Source organism: Sinohyriopsis cumingii, chromosome 1 (assembly GCF_028554795.1).
Source record: "Sinohyriopsis cumingii isolate HCF-2022 chromosome 1, ASM2855479v2, whole genome shotgun sequence".
Lineage (NCBI taxonomy): Eukaryota > Metazoa > Mollusca > Bivalvia > Unionida > Unionidae > Sinohyriopsis > Sinohyriopsis cumingii.
The window spans coordinates 76,377,665-76,398,431 of NC_142961.1; the positions used below are offsets into that span (position 1 = coordinate 76,377,665).

Sequence of the window (20,767 nt, forward strand, 5' to 3'; positions counted from 1 at the left end):
CAAGAGCTAAACTTGTTTCATCATCTTCCAAGATTTGTTCAAGGACCAGATCAAATAAAATGGCACCATTGGACTTTACCAGAAATACCTGTCAGTTAGGTTTTATGAATTTTCGAGGTAGCAAGTCTGCTTGTTGTCAGTTAATGATTACATTTTGAAAACAGTAGAATTGAATAAAATACTGTCATTGGGTGAAATCTTTTATATAGTTTTCTATATAAAAAAATGTCAGTAAACAAATAAATAGTTTGAAAGAAAACTAGAGAAGCATAAAAGGATAATACTACAATGAATCAACAGGGCAAGCTGGAAATGAAAATGACACGTTTTCTGTGGCATTAAATCATGATGTATATTATTATTATTTTCCTTTTGTTAGCACTAGTTAAACATCCACTGAATATTATTATATTAAAATGACTCAGATATCTGGTTGATACATTTATTTGTGGGAAGCAAATGTCTGGCAAGAGCCATTATAATGTATGAATCCCTGGTACTTAAATTCATTCATTTCTTATTTTAAGTTTATAAGAAATTAGCAGGTTTTTGAACTTTTGTGTTTGTAATTTATTATATTTTTGATGTTCATTGTGTACATTGTTTTTTTTGTGTGTAGATTTCATCACCATTTGTGTTCAAGTTACTATTACACAGACCCTTCTTCAGGTGAGTTTAACTTCATTTCTTTTAACAATCATGCACTCCCATTTTTTATGGTTGAGATCATTATAATGGTAAACTACATTTATTTTGTGTAGATTGACTGACTGAAGTTAATAGTCATGGTCAATATTAGTTCACATTTACTGTGAACCTTTCTTTATAATGATGTTGTACGTTGATGTGTTAGCTGTATAGGTAAGTTAGGTATTTAAGGCAGATAAACATGTACTAATAATTATTCAAAAAGTGTGACACTTACATGCAAGAAATGTGCCTGATGGTTGTTTGGACTGTTCCTAAAATATATTATGCCCATCTTTAATATCATCAATTACTTGTACATCTTAATAGAAGTAACACAGCCATTTTCCTCTAGTCCAAGGCAGCACATATTGAAAGTTTAGTAAAAAGAATGTGAACTTTGGCCACAGATCTTTTGTTGCCATGTTATGCGTCAGTCACATTTACTTAAAGATTTAATCAGGTTTTTAAAAAAAATGGCAATCCAGTTCTCTATTCATGAGTGCAGGGTTGGTTGCAAACAGGTGGCAATTTGATTTCTGTTGCAGCTCTTGCAGTTGTTGTTCCTTTTTCTTTAGAAAACAAACTCACATATTTGAAGCATAATTAGAATATGATCTAATAGATTAACAAAAGGTACAGCATTTTATTCCATTTCTTCAGTAGGTGGGTAGGTTTCTCTAAGACTCTTCAAGTGAGAATATTATGGATATGTATTTTGAGCCACTTTAATATAAAATTTTACTTGATTTACATGTCAGTTTGGATCCCTAATAAAACATTGTCTCTTCCATGCAGGTGTGCAGTTTTAATGTTCCAGCGAGAATTTGCACAGAGACTGGTTGCAAAGCCAGGAGACAAACTTTACTGTCGCTTGTCAGTCAATACTCAACTCCTAGCCAGAGTTGATCATCTCATGAAGGTAAAATGTAAAATCTCACTTTTGTAAGTCTTTGATATAAGTTATTATATAAAATCTCTTTAATTGATCTTCTTAATTTAGCCAGCATGAACATCAGTTATTATATAAAATCTCTTTAATTGATCTCTTAATTTACCAGCTTGGACATCAGTTATTATATAAAATCTCTTTAATTGATCTCTTAATTTACCAGCTTGGACATCAGTTATTATATAAAATCTCTTTAATTGATTTCATAATTTACCAGCTTGGACATCAGTTATTATATAAAATCTCTTTAATTGATCTCTTAATTTACCAGCTTGGACATCAGTTATTATATAAAATCTCTTTAATTGATCTCTTAATTTACCAGCTTGGACATCAGTTATTATATAAAATCTCTTTAATTGATCTCTTAATTTACCAGCTTGGACATCAGTTATTATATAAAATCTCTTTAATTGATCTCTTAATTTACCAGCTTGGACATCAGTTATTATATAAAATCTCTTTAATTGATCTCTTAATTTACCAGCTTGGACATCAGTTATTATATAAAATCTCTTTAATTGATCTCTTAATTTACCAGCTTGGACATCAGTTATTATATAAAATCTCTTTAATTGATCTCTTAATTTACCAGCTTGGACATCAGTTATTATATAAAATCTCTTTAATTAATGTCTTACATTTAGTCAATTCTGTTGTTTTTTTTGTGTGGATGGATTTCATTTCTCTATGTCATGCTGTGTACTGTTTGTTACTAAGAATAGTTTTTATCTTTTACTTTAAATGGCCAGTTTAAATATGTAAAGGAATTCAAATTCTAGTCTTGAGAGGAAATGGTTTGTTGAATGTTTGCCTCTCTTGATATAGTTTGACAGCTTGTATTTAACAATACAGAATATCATTTCAGTAACAAGTGCTTGTCAGAGGTAGTTGCTAAAGAAAGTACTTCTCAGATTATTTTATGAACGTTTTAATAAAGAAAGAAAAGACAGAAAGCATTTTACAATTATGATAATACGCATTCAGAGGGATATTGGTATTTACTTTATGATCATAAAAGAAGAACTTGGTTATCAGTAGCTCACAAGTTGTATTTATCACTTTGATCCTGTTTAATGTATTATTACCTGAACCCTTCAATCTGTGAGTAATTTCAATATTTTGATGTTACTCAGCCATCCACCTAGTCCTGGCCTTCCCAGTTATTTAGCCAGTCACATAGTCTTGGCCTGCCTATTTATTTGGCCAGCCACCTAGTCCTGGCCTGCCTGGTTATTTAGCCAGGAACCTAGTCTTGGCCTGCCCATTTATTCAGCCAGCCACCTAATTTAGGCCTGCCCAGTTATTTAGCCAGCCTTCTAGTCTCTGCCTGCCCAGAATGTATGTCCATAGAGAATTTGCAGATTTCCATATGTGGAAAAAACCCAACCAAAGTATACTCTTCCTTGCAGTTTATTTACGTCAAATTGATATGTTTTGGTCATGTCCCTTGAGAAAGTGTTGTTGGTCTTGCCCCTTGAGAGAAAGTGTTGACATTATTACAATCATTGCATAGAAAGATTCTGAATTTTTTTATACAACAAAATTGTATTTACAACTTGCTTTCTAATACACCTTTTAATTTTCTTTACCTTAAATATGTGAATTGACATTTTATGTTTTCTTTATTAATTTAATCAAAATTTGCAATGCCATCTGGTACCCAAAAATTGGTAGCACCTTGTTTTCATGCATTGGTTTAGTTATTTATATGCATAGTAAAGATAGCTGAAGCTGTCAGAATGACACATTCTGCCAGCTGCTGTCGTGTTGTCATTGAAAATACGTCAAAACCCTGTTAATCTGTACACATTTCTTGAGTATTCAGTAAGATGTAGTGTAGGAGAAGTAAAGTTGATGCAGGACAAGTAAACGTTTCAGGTCACCTGCCTTTGAGGACAAGTAGCTGACTTAGAAATTGAGAGCCATGTTCAATCTTAACTGGCTGTAACTTGTTATGTGTTTTAAGTTGCTTTGTTCATGCTAGAATTATCAAACTAGATGAATGTATGCATCTCTCTTAATACCACAACATTTTCATCAAAAGATGGTCACTATGACCTAAATTTCATGTTTTACTAGCTTACTGTAGTTCATGTATTTTTTCGTACCCTTTAATATTTCGTACAAAATCCAGTTGTCAAACTAATAATTATTTAAATGTATCATATTTGTCTGTACATATTACTTTGTATTTTTCAAAAAATTCTCAGACATAACATTTCTACTAAGAAGATTTATGTTTGCAAAAAAGATCAAAGATACCATATAGTCATTTTGTTTTTACAAAAAATTAATAATGAATTGTTGCTGAGAAAATACAATGATTGATGCATAAGCTCTCATATTGTCATTACAGTATATACTGGTGTTATTAACAATTGGACAAAGTCCTTTATAGAACATAATCCTTAATTATTGTTAATTAGTTCTTCTTATTAAGTTCGTCACAGTAGCAAAACACCATGTGCATTTTAAAAATGAATTCAGAAGCCCTGTGATGTTTTCTTATCCAACAAAAATTTTATCTGAATACATGCTAAAGTGAAGACCACGGACCAGTGATGAACTAGTCTTATTGTTTCATTATAGTCGTACACAAATAAATTATAAAAACCTTGTCATTTTCTATTGTTGATTTAAAAGTCACAGACTCTGTTAAATCAATTTGTACATGTATAATCTTTTAAGTGCTTGTTTTGTTTTGACTTTGATATCAAACATTTTGTTATGAATTTATTCTACTATATACCCCTCTACTCTTATGCTTATTGGTGAGTTTGAATAACAAGTAATTTGTATGATGCTGGTCTTTACAACATCTGCTGTATGGACAATGCTTCGATAGTACATTTATAGATTTTCATTTCCCTAAAGAGAGCCTCATTTCCCTACTGGTACCCCGGCTAATTTGACCTGAACATGTATGGGTATTTTGAATCTTGCCCTCTATCTGGTTTCAACTGGAATAACCAAAGCTCTAAGCATATTTAATTTGCGTGTCCATAACAATACATATCCATGTAGTTATTGTAACAATGCATATCATAACTAAAACAAGAACAAATTGTTGATTAGGAGGTGTTTATTGATAATGGAAGTAAGTTGTGTCCTAATACATGAAGATTTTCACAATTGTCAGGTAACTGGAAATAGTCTTTTTTTCTCTTTGCAAAAGTTGCAATTAAAAACTGCCCTGAATAAATACGGTCTTGTACACTGACAAAATCTCTCTCTCTCTCTCTCTCTCTCTCTCTCTCTCTCTCTCTCACACACACTTATTGTAATTTGAAAATGAGGTTGTCGTATGAATACAAGTTGCACATAGTTTCTTGACAACGTGGACTCAGGTTGTTGCATAGACCTACAAGTAGGTCTAATCGTTGCATACAATTTACCAATAAATACCCATACTTGTTCAGGCCATCTTAATCATTTTGCCAACATTACACAACATAACAGCTACAAAGACGTATGCTTTAAATGCAGATGAGCTTGTACACTGAGACATTATGCTCTCTCTCTTTCTTTCTCTCTCTCTTTCTCTCTCTCTCTCTCTCTAAAAACAAAACAAAAATCTTTTTGAGTACTTTTGTAATTGGAATCTTGAGTTGAGAGCAGAATGAGACAGAAAATATACGTTTATTTTGTATGTTTGTACCATTGGGTTGTTAAGTAGCATGTGTTCCAAAGAACTTGTTCGCGTATGATCCCTTTATTTTTCGTACACAGTACCACAAAATGATAGTTATTTATTTTACATAAAAAATTTTGTGCACTGAAATTAATAATTATTTTTTCGTGTACGAAAAATTACATGAAATATGGTAGATATAGTTTGTGCATCTAGCTAATATATCCATACTCTTATACCTAGAATCGTCAACTTCGAGATGCAACCTGACAAGTACTTCACTCTCATTACAGAGTTGGTCACTGTGACACATTTCATTCTTAACAACAAAGGCTCAGTTTTGTAAATTTATTCTCATGCTGTAATCATCAGTCCAGATGATGCTATGCATCTCTAATAGTACCAAACCCTTACAATGAAAGAAGGTCACCAGATCCTTATTTCATTTTTTACTGGCTTAGGTCAAGTTTGCAATTAGCTCATGAGCACTTGTTTTTTGTATCATGTATACATATTTTTGTACATGGAATCATAAAACTTGTTTTAAGTTATATATTTTGATAAGTACTACACTATCATTAAAAGACTAGGTCACTGTGATGTATATTTTCATGCTTCACTCATGTTGGTTAGGTTTTGCTTTAACTGTTGATATTAGAATCATAAACTAAATGAATGTATATCTCCTATTATTACCACACCTGTCCAAAACGTTCTTGGTGGCCCACATTTCACATGGTGCTGGCTTTAGGTTAAGTTTTTGTATTTACCTTCTGTTTTGTCTAGGATCATAAAAATTACTAATGTGATGAATCTTGATGAGCTCTAATCCTTAACTACAAAATTAGGTCATTATGGCCTATTTTTTAGTTTGCTTACCTTGATTAAATTTTGTGTCTAATGTTTACTTATCACTGTTCATTGATGAAGATTTCTCTGTTAGTACCACTCCCATTCTACAAAAGGAGCTAATTGTGACCTATATTTCATTTTTTACTGGCTTTAGTTACTTTTTACATTTAACTCATGACCACACAAGATTTTTTTATGCTGTATCCATACTAGCCTACCTAGAATCATGAAACTTGGTAAGGGGATACATCTTAATAAGTACTACTTATAGCAAAATGAGGTCTATGTGACCTGTATTTCATGTTCAGTGACTTTCTTGTAATTTTGCATTTAATGGGTGTATATTGAGTGTTGTTTATGTTGGAATCATAGAACTTGTTAATTGGATGCAGCTCTATAGTACACCACACATTCAAAGAAGATCACTGTGACCTACTCTTTATGCTTTTTAAAACATAGTTTAAATATCTGTGCAAAGCAAATGACCACATAAATTAATCCATGCAATATTCATCTGTTTAAGACCAGTGCAATTGGAAGTAGGAATAAATACCTTGATTCTGTGGTAAATTTTCCATATTAATGGCTATACATAGTATATCATTAGGCTGCCCTCAACATGTATTGTATGTGTAAATGAGTATAGGAATCATGTGGGTGGATTGTACATTTCATGCACGACCTCCAGCTATAATTGTTAATCACCATGATTAATGATGCGTGAACTATGCTACTAATAGTATTTATTATGCCTCTCACTACTCCAGTTTTACTCAAAGCATTTGGCTTTCACTCAATAAAGTCTGGCTTCTGTCATTATAAATGAAAATAGCTTCTGAAGCAGATTTAAGAACAATGATTTTAAAACATTCTAAATATGAGTTTGTATCAGCTCATTATAGTATTTCTACTTTGATAGCATAGAAAAGAGATTTTTTTGTCTTTTATGCGCTGTCATAGGGGTCTACATTTTGTTGTCAGGATTAGTCTGAATTTATTTTCTGCATGGTTATTAATGTTTACAATGGCTGTTCGAGAGTGCTTAAAGCTTGATTGAGGTGAGTTACATAATTGTTGATTACACTGGTTAGAATAATGAGATTAACTCTGTTGTCAATACAAGATTTTAGGTTGAATTTTCAAAATTGCTCTGTTGATGGAAGAATTAATGTAACGATTGAAAAATAATTTTTGGGCATTCATTAATGGATGAAATTTCATGTGCCAATTCCATAAACCACATTAGCAGTTCTTGATAAAACTTTGCAAGCAAGCTTACTGCCTTCATCACATTATTAATGCTAAAAAAATAACACTAAATGTTATATTTGCAAGTTTCCTTATATAACTGTATTCAAGTGAAAATATTTTTGAACGTCATGTGAGTCTGATCAGTATTCAAAGCTGTTAGAGTCAAATTTTAATTTTGATTCCCATAATGACAACATAATGGTTCATGATGTTTTTCTTGGGTATGGTCTGGTACTCTACCTTCTTATTTTTAAACTGGATTGAAATACACACAAAAATTTAGTAAAATAAGGAATCAGACGGAACTGTATCATGTGTTTAGTATGCCATTAGGTGCATTCATAAGGCTATGAACTACAGTTTTATTTCCTAAGTTATAAAGATGTAAGGAAAATGTATAGCACATGTATTTGTTTAAGGATGAATAAATATTTTAAATTGATTTTGTTTTTCTTCAGGTGGGGAAGAACAATTTCCGTCCGCCTCCAAAAGTTGAATCAAGTGTTGTTAGGATAGAACCTCGTAATCCACCGCCACCCATTAATTTTCAAGTAGGTACATTATACAAATTTTATTTTAATTGTTTTTCTTATATAGCAAATTTATAACACAGCTACCACCATGAATTTGAATAGGGACACACAGTATCAAAGTTTGCCAATTACAGAATTGTATGTGTGCATTATCTCTTGTATGTTCTGCATCCAGCCTATTTTGAACTAACCTCCACCTTTTGATTTCAGAAAATAATTACCAAGCCCAGTTAAGATTTGCCTTAAACTAATTAAATCCCTTCAAACCAGAAAAATTTCAGACCATTCCTTCTGCTGCATGGACCATTGCAATTTTGAAAAAAGTTGACATGCTTGCTGAATGCAGTGTTAAATCCAGGTCATTTTTGGAAGATGGAGAAGCCCAGTGTACATGAAGATGTGCAGTGGCATAAAATAGATTTGAGTTACAATTAAAATTAACATGAAATGACAGTGACAGAATTCTCAGAATCTTATAACTTTTCTATATAAAACCACAGTGGCAAAATTCTCAGAATCTTACAAATATACTGTGTAAAACAAGTCTGTGAAAATTCTCTAAATATTACAAATATTCTGTATAAAACCACAGTGACGAAATTCTCAGAATCTTACAAATATGCTGTATTAAACAACAGTGACAAAATTCTCAGAATCTTACAAATATACTATATAAAACCAGTGCAAAATTCTCTGAATGTTACAAATATACTATATAAAACCAGTGACAAAATTCTCTGAATCATACAAATATACTTTATAAAACCACAGTAGCTAAATTCTCTGAATCATACAAATATACTGTACAAAACCACAGTGGCAAAATTCTCAATCGTACAAATATACTGTATAAAACCACAGTGGCAAAATTCTCTGAATATAAGAAATATGCTGTATAAAACATCACTGACAGAATTCTCAGAATCTTACAAATATACTGTATAAAACAACAGTGACAAAATTCTCAGAATCTTACAAATATACTTTATAAAACCACAGTGGCAAAATTCTCATTCGTACAGATATACTTTATAAAACACAGCATCAAATTTTTCTGAATATAAGAAATATGTTATAAAATATCACTGGCAGAATTCTCAGAATCTTACAAATATACTGTATAAAACAACAGTGACAAACGTCTCAGAATCTTACAAATATACTGCATTAAACCACAGTGGCAAAATTCTCTGAATCTTACAAATATACTGTATAAAACCAGTGGCAAAATTCTCTGAATCTTACAGCGAAACTGTATAAAACCAGTGATAAAATTCTCTGAATCATACAAATGTACTGTATAAAACCACAGTGGCAAAATTCTGAATCTTACAAAGAAACTATAAAACCAGTGATAAAATTCTCTGAATCTTACAAATATACTGTATAAAACCACAGTGGCAAAATTCTCTGAATCTTACAAATATACTGCATAAAACAATATCTAGATATGTTATCCTTTTTTTTAACATGTCAATTTGAAACAATAATGCAGTCCTAATAAAAGTGGCTTCGCCTTAGAAATGTATTTTTTATCAGATTTTGGGTGATATTTTAGATGTTAGTAATTTGACTGACATTTAGGAAATAAGCCAGTTTATGGGTTATTGTCATTATTATTGTTATTATTATAGAAGAAAGAGAAGAATCTATACATGTGGAATCTAATAATTGAAATATTCAAATGTTTACATGTATGTATAAACTTAAATGAAAGTCACTATTAAACTTATTGTGTATTATACTGTATTAAAAATTATTTAATGCTAACTAAAAGGTTGAATCAACAAAAAAAGATCTTTTATTTAAAAGAAAATGAATTACACCCTTTTGGGTTTTTTTTCTTTATATTTGTGTCTCCTTTTCAACAGAAGGCCATGGGCAAAGCACATCTGTTTCCTATGTACACAGTTGATATTTTGTGAAATCACAATTACCACTGATTATGTATAGGTGTTTGATTTTATTTGCTGTAACATTTCAGGAGTGGGATGGATTGGTGAGAATATGCTTCTCAAGAAAGAATAAAACAATAGGAGCCTCATTTAGGTAATTAGTTCTTATTTTATGCTTTTTTTTTCACAGAATGATTGTTTTTCACCAATTTGTTTCTCCAAAACATGATTATAAATAATACACCTGTCCCTCGATAACTTGCATACAACGGGATCTAAAAACATAGATCACACTATAAGCAAGGGTGCGAGTTATGGAGGGACCTCCATAACAATATGAAATGATACCATCCCTCGCTGGACGTCGAGAAAACCACATGGAAGAATGAGTGAACTGGTTTGTCTAATGGCTGAATAATAGTTTTAAAATCGCATTTTGAATAATTATCAATAAAGCGCTTGTTCTAATGAAGTTATTGGTTTTTATGTAAAATTGATCTTTATTTTCAAGATGTCCAGATCATTATTATTGTTGTTCAAAATGGTTTCACCGACCTTCATGTGTGCGCAAAAACATTGTGTATTACATCACTGCTTTATGTTGTGTTGAGTAGTCTGGTACCCTGATCTTTACTCTCCCTGCTTTGCTCTCTACTCTTGTGGAATGTAGCTCAAGGAGCATTCTAAGCAGGGAACCAGACTAGTTATTGATTCAAATTCACAATCAAACAAGATTCCTTTTGTTTAAAATGTGGAACATTTAGTTCGTGAAAGAGTCGTCATCATTGAAAGTCAGTTTTGTGTATTGTTCTATAATAAAATATTGATTCATGTAATAGTGAAATTTCTTCTCATCCATGAGGAAATCGCCAAGTGCCAATTCAGGAATAAAAAATTAACTACAGACTCCAAAACTAGCTTTGCATTAATAAAACATATCTGTGAAACAGAATTTCACATCATCAAGTATTCATTTCACTTGGTTGTTTTATGCAGTGTATTTGTGCATGAGCTAATTTAAGGTAGCTTAATTATATTATGTTCTCCCCAAAATGTGTAACAGTGTTTGATTGATCGCTTGCAGTGAGTTGACCTGACTCTAGACTGAGGCTGCTAGCTCTTATGCAGGTTGAATTTGCATGGCTTCAAAATTTTCAGTTAGTTCACCCCCTTTATTTGATACAGAAGACATAATTAATGTGGTAATACAAGGTAAGCTTTTAAATCAGTGAACAATACAACAAACACTTAAGTAAATTAGATATCAGAACACTGTCAGCTTGTAATTAGGTTCTCAAAGAAACGCTTGCAGACATAGCTGTTACGGGTGATTGACATATTTTACATTTGAATACATCAGGACACATTGTATTTATCATCATTACACTTGAGCTGAACTAAAAGATGTAACAAAAACACATTTCACTTGATACAAACGTATTTATTTGGTATTTGTTTATTAAAATGCTGCTTCAAGCAGGCATTAGTGACAGTTTCATTGATTGAAATTTCGATGCATACTGTTATTTATTGTGTACCTAGCATGTTGTTTGGAAAGAAATGTTAAGAAAATACATGATTTCTTATTAAAAGCTGATAATTTCATAATGTTGAATCAAATGTCCAGGTCATGTCAATCATTTTTTTACGATAAAATGAGCAATATATCAGGGTTTTAGTTAACAATTTTGATCGCGATTTTCTTCATGTTCAACAAATAGGAGTCAAATTTATGGCACTTTCTAGTTAAAATAAAAATGGGATCCAAGTCTGACCCCACATTATAAGTGGGTTCGCGAGTTATCAGGGCATGGGTTATCAAGGGAGTGGTGTATAATATTTTCAGCATTTTATTTCACACTAATTGCTTTTTGTCAAATAAGTGAAGGCTAATAAGTGTCAGCAACAGCCCACATTATGATAAGAATTTCATAATAATCTCAGTGTCTACAACAGCCCAAATTATGAAATTTTTTTCATAATAATCTTGGTCAACAACAGCTCACATTATGATAAGAATTTCATAATAATCTCAGCATGTACAACAGCCCATAATTATTATAAAAATTTCATAATAATCTCAGTGTCAACAACAGCCCACGTTATAAGAATTTCATAATAATCTGTGTCAACAACAGCCCACGTTATGAGAGGAATTTACTAATAATCTCAATGTCAACAACAGCCCTTATTATGAGAAGAATTTACTAATAATCTCGGTATCAACAACAGCCCACATTATGAGAGGAATTTACTTATAATCTCAATGTCATCAACAGCCTATATTATGAGAGGAATTTGCTAACAATCTCTATGTCAACAACAGCCCTTATTATGAGAAGAATTTGCTAATAATTGGCAGTATCAACAACAGCCCACATTATGAGAAGAATTTAGTAATAATCTCAATGTCAATAACATCCTATATTATGAGAGGAATTTACCAACAATCTCAATGTCAACAACAGCCCTTATTATGAGAAGAATTTACTAATAATCTCAGTATCAACAACAGCCCTTATTATGAGAAGAATTTACTAATAATCTCAATGTCAGCAACAGCCCACATTATGAGAAGAAATTACTAATAATCTCAGTATCAACAACAGCCCACATTATGAGAGGAATTTACTAACAATCTCAATGTCAACAACAGGCCTTATTATGAGAAGAATTTACTAATAATCTCATTATCAACAACAGCCCTTATTATGAGAAGAATTTACTAATAATCTCAATGTCAGCAACAGCCCACATTATGAGAAGAATTTACTAATGATCTCAGTATCAACAACAGCCCACATTATGAGAAGAATTTACAAATGATCTCAATGTCAGCAATAGCCCTTATTACGAGAAGAATTTACTAATAATCTTAGTGTCAACAACAGCCCTTATTATGAGAAGAATTTACTAATAATCTTAGTGTCAACAACAGCCCACATTATGAGAAGAATTTACTAATAATCTCAGTGTCAACAACAGCCCTTATTAATGCTAAAAATTTACTAATAATAGATGATTGACTAATTTATACATTGATCCAATATTAATGTAAACAACTTATTAATAAACTTTTTGTTTGACCTGTTGACAGTTGTCATTCAGCTATAACTTATCAATCGTCCGTGTGGGCCATGTACATCACCAGTCAGGTTCACCACTGCCTCTGCAGCCTTAATTGTGTGATTTCCTTTTTTTAATCTGTTATCTGCCCAGGCTTAAGAACCGTCAGACTAGGAGAACTCAGATGACTTCATTGATTATTCTCCTTTACATTGTTGAAATTCACATCACTATTACATTGCTATTTTTAAACAAATTTCTTCATAAAGAAGTCTCGGCATATATCCAAATGCATTAGCCAATTAAGTGTATAAAGTTTCCAAAGAAAGTCATGAAGTTTGTACAAGCTGATGTGCAGATGAGTAGAAGGAACCTAGTAGGTCAGTTATTATTGATGTAAGTGGCAGGCTTTTTATTAAAATTATGTGAATTACCTCACTTTCCCACCAGATGTCTCCAAATAGTCATGATAATTGCATGATTAGCACTGAGTACCTTGCTGGTATAAAGTAATCCTATACATTTTTGAAAAGTTTTGCAAAGTTTTATGAATTTTGGGCCATGTTTTGAAAATATTTTTTCACATATATGCATATATAATTGTATTTTTAATGTGTTTTGTTCATTTATTTTCAGATACAGCAAAGTTTTGGAGTTATTAGAGAAGAATTACAAAGTCCATTGTTCTGTGAAAAATATAGTAAGTATGCTTTTAGAAAATATAGAAGAAAGCAAGTGTTTCTGACACCAAAAGGAGTTAATTACGGGTTTTATTTTTTTTTAGTCAGAATGTGATTGCATTTTTGGACATATTATTTTGATGCCGTTTGTACATTCATCCCTGTCCTGTCTGTGTGGGTTTGAGTCTCGGATTCGGCCAATGTGGGTATGTGAGAAAGCTTGCCAGTAGGTTCTTGTGGGTCGGTGGTTCTTTCCAGGGTTTTCCGGGGTTCTTCCTCCACCATTAATACTGGCCGCCATGTATAGCCTATCGTGTGCTGAAAAATGGCATTAAACACCACAACACCAACAACAACAACATCATCCCTGTAACCTTTTAGCACAAATACACAAAAATCCTTTGTGTAGACAAATAAAATTTGGCAGGTACGTTTACATTCTTGTGTAATTAGTTTTTATTTTTATGTTGGGTCTTTTCTGTTACATTTTTAGACTTCAACGATGTAGTGAAAAGCTTTATCTTTTGAGTACACAAAACAGCTTCAGTTAAACCAGTGAAATATGATAAATATGTTAATGTCCATATGTAGATGGTTTGTTTACATTTTTAGGCCATTAAGCGCATTTTTTTTTTTTTTTTTTAAATTTTAAACTTACTGGATTTGCACAATTTCAATGACAGCATTTTCATCACATTAATGCAGAAACTATGTGATCTTGGCAGATGAAAAATATGTAGACAATTTTTCAACATTCATAAATAGATTAATTCATAAACTTTCTGGGTCATTGCAGTTTTTGTTTTATATCTAGTGAAAACCTTGCTAACACAGTTACTTAGAAATTGAGCAATGATGGCAATTTGGGATGTCCATTTTATGTGAACATGTAGATAGACAAGTTAAATTTGGCTGTCTGTTTTATATGGAAATGAAGATGGACAAGTTAACTTTGGCTGTTCTTTTTGTATGCATATGGACAAGTTCGATTTGGATATCTCTTTTGTATGCCATATATGTAGATGAACAAGTGAAATTTTTGTGCTGTTTACATGAATGTTGTAAGATTTAAAGTTTTCAGAAGATATTTAACTTCAGCAGTGCATATCTAGTTACAATTTAGGAAATAAATTCCAAATCTGCACTTGAAAATAAGTTCAAGAAACTGACAAATATTGAAATTTAACAAAAAAGTTATGATTTAATATGCAGAAAAAATTAACAACTGTTAGCAAAATTGTAAGGAAAGACCAATAATATAATTAGCATTGTACTAATGGATATAAACATGTCAGTAATTAGCATTGTACTAATGGTGGCGCTATACAGTTTCGCATTTTGCATAGGGTTATGATTTTAAAGAAAAAGAATGTCCCCGGCTTTCCTCACTGGTTATACTGGCTATTTAAAAAAGATCTTGTATATCTTAGGTGTAATGCAGAGAACCTTTAATTCCCTTTATTTTGGTGTATAGATGATGTGTGTACTATGGGTTATAGAGTATACAGCTTGGCCTTACTTCAAATGTGCACCTTTCAAAAAAGTGCTAGCTCTACTTGGTCATTTTCACTTCCTGAACTTCAGAGGTAAATTGTATAAAAAAGAGCCAATAACTTTTTTTACATTTTATATATTTGGTAATTCATTCATTGCACTTTGAGAAGCTGGTATTGTCTAGTCTGGCTAAATTCATTTTCCCTATTTTAATAGCTGCTATGTATAGTGTACTTTAGACTAATTCAGACTGATTTTATAACACAAGGGAGCAGTCATTTTAGTTAGCAGTGTGCTTAAATCATGTAAAATTTCCAAAAGTACAATATCCAAAAGAAATATCATCCACATTACATTAATGTAGCATAGAGGTATGCAAACATTCTCTCCACTGTGCATGTTTTAAATGTGAACTACTTCACCTTACATACGTCACTCTCTCAAAAGTACATATTATCTGGTGAGCGCCACCAATAGACATAATTCCACCTATAATTAGCATTGTGCTAATGGACATAATCACATCAATAATTAGCATTGTTCTAATGGAAATAATCATACCAATAATAAACATTGTACTGATGGACATAGTCACATCAATAATTAGCATTGTACTAATGGACATAATCACATCAATAATTAGCATTGTACTAATGGACATAATCACATCAATAATTAGCATTATAATAATGGACATATCACACCAATAATTAGCATTGTACTGATGGACATAATCACATCAATAATTAGCATTGTACTAATAGACATAATCACATCAATAATTAGCATTGTACTGATGGACATAATCACATCAATAATTAGCATTCTACTAATGAACATATCACAACAATAATTAGCATTGTACTGATGGACATAATCACATCAATAATTATCATGCCACTGATGGACATAATGACATCAATAATCAGCATTGTACTAATGGACATAATCATATCAATAATTAACATTGTACTTATGGACATAACGCACCTGTAGTTAGCATTGTACTAATGGATATATCGTACCAAATAATTAGCATTACACTAATGGACATAATCACATCAATAATTAGCATTATAATAATGGACATAATCACATCAATAATTAGCATTCTACTAACGGACATATCACACCAATAATTAGCATTGTACTAATGGACATAATCACATCAGTAATAAGCATTCTACTAATGGACATAATCACACCAATAATTTCATTGTACTAATGGACATAATCATATCAATAATTAGCATTGTACTGATGCACATAGTCACATCAATAATTAGCATTGTACTAATGGATATATTGCACCAATAATTAGCATTACTCTAATGGACATAATCACACCAATAATTAGCATTGTACTAATGGACATATCACACCAGTAATTAGCAGTATTCTAATGAACATAATCACACCAATAATTAGCAGTATTCTAATGAACATAATCACACCAATAATTAGCATTGTACTATCGACATAATCACACCAATAATTAGCATTGTACTTGGTGCTCTACAGTTTCATATTTTGCATAGGGTTAAATTTTCAAAGACAAAGAATTTCCCTATTTTTCCTCACTGCTCACTGGTTATACTAGCTATTTAAAAATTACCTTGTATGTCCTAGGTATTGTTAAAAGAACTTTTAATTCCCTTTATTTTGGTGTGTGATTGATATTTGTAAATTCAGTTATAGAGTATACAGCTTAGCCTTACTTCAGATGTGCATCTATCATAAAACTGCATGCCGGTCAGTTTCACTTCCTGGACTTCAGCAGTAAATTGTAAACAAAAAAGCAGATTGTTTCTTTTTCCTTTTATGTACTTGATAATTCATTCATTGCACTTTCAGAAGGTGGTATTGTCTAGTCTGGCAAAATTTGTTTTTCCTATTTCAATAACTGCTAAAGATTGTGTACTTTAGACTAATTCAGGCAGGTTTTCTGAGCACATGGGTCAGTCATTTTAGTTAGCTGTGTGTTTAGATCATGTACAATTTCCATAAGTACAATATCCAATAAAATTTCAACCACAGTACACATAAGTAACATAGATGTATGCTAACATTCTATCCATTGTACATGTTGCCTCACACCTGCCACACTCTCAGAAGTTCATAATATCTGTAGAGCACCCCTTAACGGACGTAATCACCTTAAAATTAATTAGCATTGTATTTAATGAACATAATCATATCAAAATGAATTATATTGTATTACTTATCACTTACATTGCATCATTACTTGTCACTTATATTGTACTATTACTTGTCACTTGTATTGTACTATTACTTGTCACTTATACTGTACTATTACTTGTCACTTATATTGTATTATTACTTGCCAGTTTTTGTCCATTCAGAACTCCTGCCAATTTGTTCTGTCAACAAGTCCTACCTGCTTGTTTTTTTTCATTTGTCATGTAAATATTCAGTTTTCTAACCAGTCTTTTTCCATTATTTCAGCCAATTCCACCTAATTTTGATGTGAAAGAAAAAGTTAATGAAATCTTGGAGAAAAATAAATATGGAAATAAGAGAGCAAGAATGATGGATATTGATGATTTTCTTGGGTAAGTTTTCCAGGAGTGCTGGAAGCTGTGACATACATGTTTTAAAATATTGGAACATAGTTGAATCCATTAATTAGATACAAGCTGCTCTGGGTAGTTGGTTGCAGCACTGTGAAAACTCTTTTGTTATGCTCTGGGTAGTTGGTTGTAGCACTGTGAAAACTCTTTTGTTATGCTCTGGGTAGTTGGTTGTAGCACTGTGAAATTACTCTTTTATTATGCTCTGGGTAGTTGGTTGTAGCACTGTGAAATTACTCTTTTGTTACATCCATGTATGAAAAAAAGTCATAACAGTTGTAATCACCAGAAGTAATAAAACATTGTTTAATACAAATTAATTTTTTTAATTTTTTAAAATCTTTTTCTTAAAATTTGTTTTTGGAAGATGCTAACTAATTTCAGTCAAACTGATCTTGAGCAGCAGCATCAGGGGAGATAAATGTGGACTCTAAAGACATGTTTAGTTAATGTTCATTTCTTCATAAATTTAGTTAGCAATAACATTGACAAAAATTGTTCAAACAGTTGATTGCACACTTCCAAGGCATGGTTGATGCAGTGTTATCAGTAATTAAAAAATACGAGATAAGTCTCATTATGTCCAGGATATGAACAAACATTCTTGTATTTATTAAAAAAATTGACAATCATAATAATACTGCATGTTCAGAATGACATATGTCTTCATCATACCATTCCTGTGCAAGGAATGATAATGGATCTCATTATTATAACTGTGATGGTAGCTGAAGGATGTTACTTCCCACAGTTAATGTACAGTTGACTTTCTAACTCTCTGCATCTTGCAGAAAGCAAAGTAAATTTAAATTTTAAACTATTGCTGTTTTGGGTATCCTTCCAAGGGTTGCCTCCACTTACGATTAAGTTGTAAGCAGAAGAAGGTACTGCCTGAAGGAGCATGGAGTCATTCCCTCCCATCTGCTGGGGTGGTGGAGTCACTCTCGATCCGTATCTGGTTTCATTATCCTTGTAACTCATCAGAGGGACAAGTTCTGGTTGATACATTGGTTCAAGTAGTAACTGTGTCTCATTGGTGCAAGGTTTATATACACCCTAGCAAATCAAATAAAGTATATGATGAGAGGCCATAACATTTTGCTAACGTGGATGGGTTGGATAAAATAATTATTAACTATTAATATTTGTCTACTTTCAGTCTTTTGAACTGTTTTAATGCTGAGGGATTCCATTTTTCCTAAAACAGACCTTTCTAGGAAAAGACAGACTTTGGTGTGCCAGAAATCATATAGTTTCTCATAGCGTTATTGTACAATAACTTCAGTAAATCTTTATCATGCTGATTTTCAATGTCAGCCTGAAATTTATGTTTATGCTTGAGAACTTTCATAGCGATTTAGATTAGAGAGATTTTAATGTATGTGAGAGAGATTTTAGTTAACTTATTAAGAGTGTGCCGTTTTGTAAATGAGTTTTTCACTGACTAGATACATGTACAAATATGGTACATACATGATAATGTAGATATTATATGCATGTACATTGAAAAGAAAGGTGGAAGTTACATAATGTCAGATTTTATATATGTACGTGTGTTTCATCTCAAGTACTCATTTCAAAATTTGTAATTAAATGGATAATGTTATATGTATAATAGTAATATAAAAATAAACTTTTTTGTAGAATGTGAATAGCTCTTTTCCTCTACCTTAAGTATTTTATGTTTCTTGTTTCTATGGGCTGAAGTATATGTAAGGATTTGTTAGTTGTCCCTATCATTTCATGAAAAGTTGGAACTTAGTATTACCATTTCCTTACCACTCTCTATCTCACTTTTTTCTGCTCTATAACTTGAAAGTCAGAATTATTGTTACATGCAATTCAGTTCTTACCGGTTTACTTGCTCAGGATCCAGTTAAAAGTCGGCATTATTTGTTATATGTAATACAGGTGTAACCTGTTTACATGCTCAGGATCCAGTTAAAAGTCTGTATTATTTGTTTTATGTAATACAGGTGTAACGTGTTTACTTGCTTAGGATCCAGTTAAAAGTCTGCATTATTTGTTATATGTAATACAGGTGTAACATGTTTACTTGCTCAGGATCCAGTTAAAAGTCTGCATTATTTGTTATATATAATACAGGTGTAACCTGTTTACATGCTCAGGATCCAGTTAAAAGTCTGCATTATTTGTTATATGTGGTACAGGTGTAACCTGTTTACATGCTCAGGATCCAGTTAAAAGCCAGGCCAGATTAAAGGCATAGCAAATGTAGCATTGGCTTAAAGGCCCCCACTTAGTCGAGAGCCACTGCAACACAGTGAAATGGTAATTGCTTCAGGGTCTCCTACAACCTTAATTCAGCCTTGTATATGCCATACAGATTTCACCTGTATACAGGCTCAGGATCCATTAAAAGCCAGCATTATTTGTTATATGCTGTACAGTTTTCACCTGTATACAAAACTCGGGATCTAATAAAACCGAGATGAGATTTGGCTCTGTCACTATGTACATGAAAGGGACTGCATTTTATTGGAAGCAGTATCCACTTTCCAAGCAGTTATGATCAGGATGCAAACCCAGTTGAATATAACCAACAATACCAGCAATATTGGTACTGAAGGACAATCACATACCCGCACAGTGGTTCTGAATATGTTCCTGTTCCAGTCTCTACCTTGACCCCATCAGCCCACAAATGCAGGAGATTGTTGCAGGTAAATTTATCCTTATTACTAATGCTGCATGAAGATCCATTCAATCAGGTCAGTAAGGCATAAATTTAGTGGAAAAGTTAGTATTCAGATATTACCCAAGACAGTGACCATAGACTTTCCAGGAATTTGACTTCTAATGAGTTCATAGTGGCATTCAGACATTACAAAGCAATTATGTATGAGGCTTTTCCTTCCAGAACACAAAACTTGAATGCGTATTAAAAAGAGATGATACAAATGCTTGCCTTAACAAAAGAAAGTCCTGCATTCCATGGGTATCACAAAGAATTTGCAAGCAAAGGAGCCATTTATTGTAATACCATGAACATAAAGGCAGATTGGACTTGAATTGACTCCAAGCTACAAACTTGTGCCCTATCAGCTTATAGGACACACGGTACTAATGATATGGAAAAATGGGAACCAGCCTGGAAATGGGTGAACATAA

General features: G+C 32.1%; 1 protein-coding gene across 1 annotated transcript in view; it reads left to right on the top strand.

Moving 5' to 3' along the window:
- LOC149807155 (dimethyladenosine transferase-like) overlaps nt 1–19,287 on the top strand; it is a 48,822-nt gene extending 29,535 nt beyond the window's left edge. Inside the window, exons 6-12 of the mRNA XM_089962808.1 lie at nt 620–669; nt 1,486–1,609; nt 7,835–7,927; nt 9,894–9,958; nt 13,507–13,570; nt 17,511–17,617; nt 18,795–19,287. Coding sequence (XP_089818934.1) covers nt 620–669; nt 1,486–1,609; nt 7,835–7,927; nt 9,894–9,958; nt 13,507–13,570; nt 17,511–17,617; nt 18,795–18,837 — 546 coding nt within the window. The 3' untranslated portion in view covers nt 18,838–19,287. The remainder of the gene's footprint in view (nt 1–619; nt 670–1,485; nt 1,610–7,834; nt 7,928–9,893; nt 9,959–13,506; nt 13,571–17,510; nt 17,618–18,794) is intronic.
- Nucleotides 19,288–20,767: the final 1,480 nt, after the last annotated feature.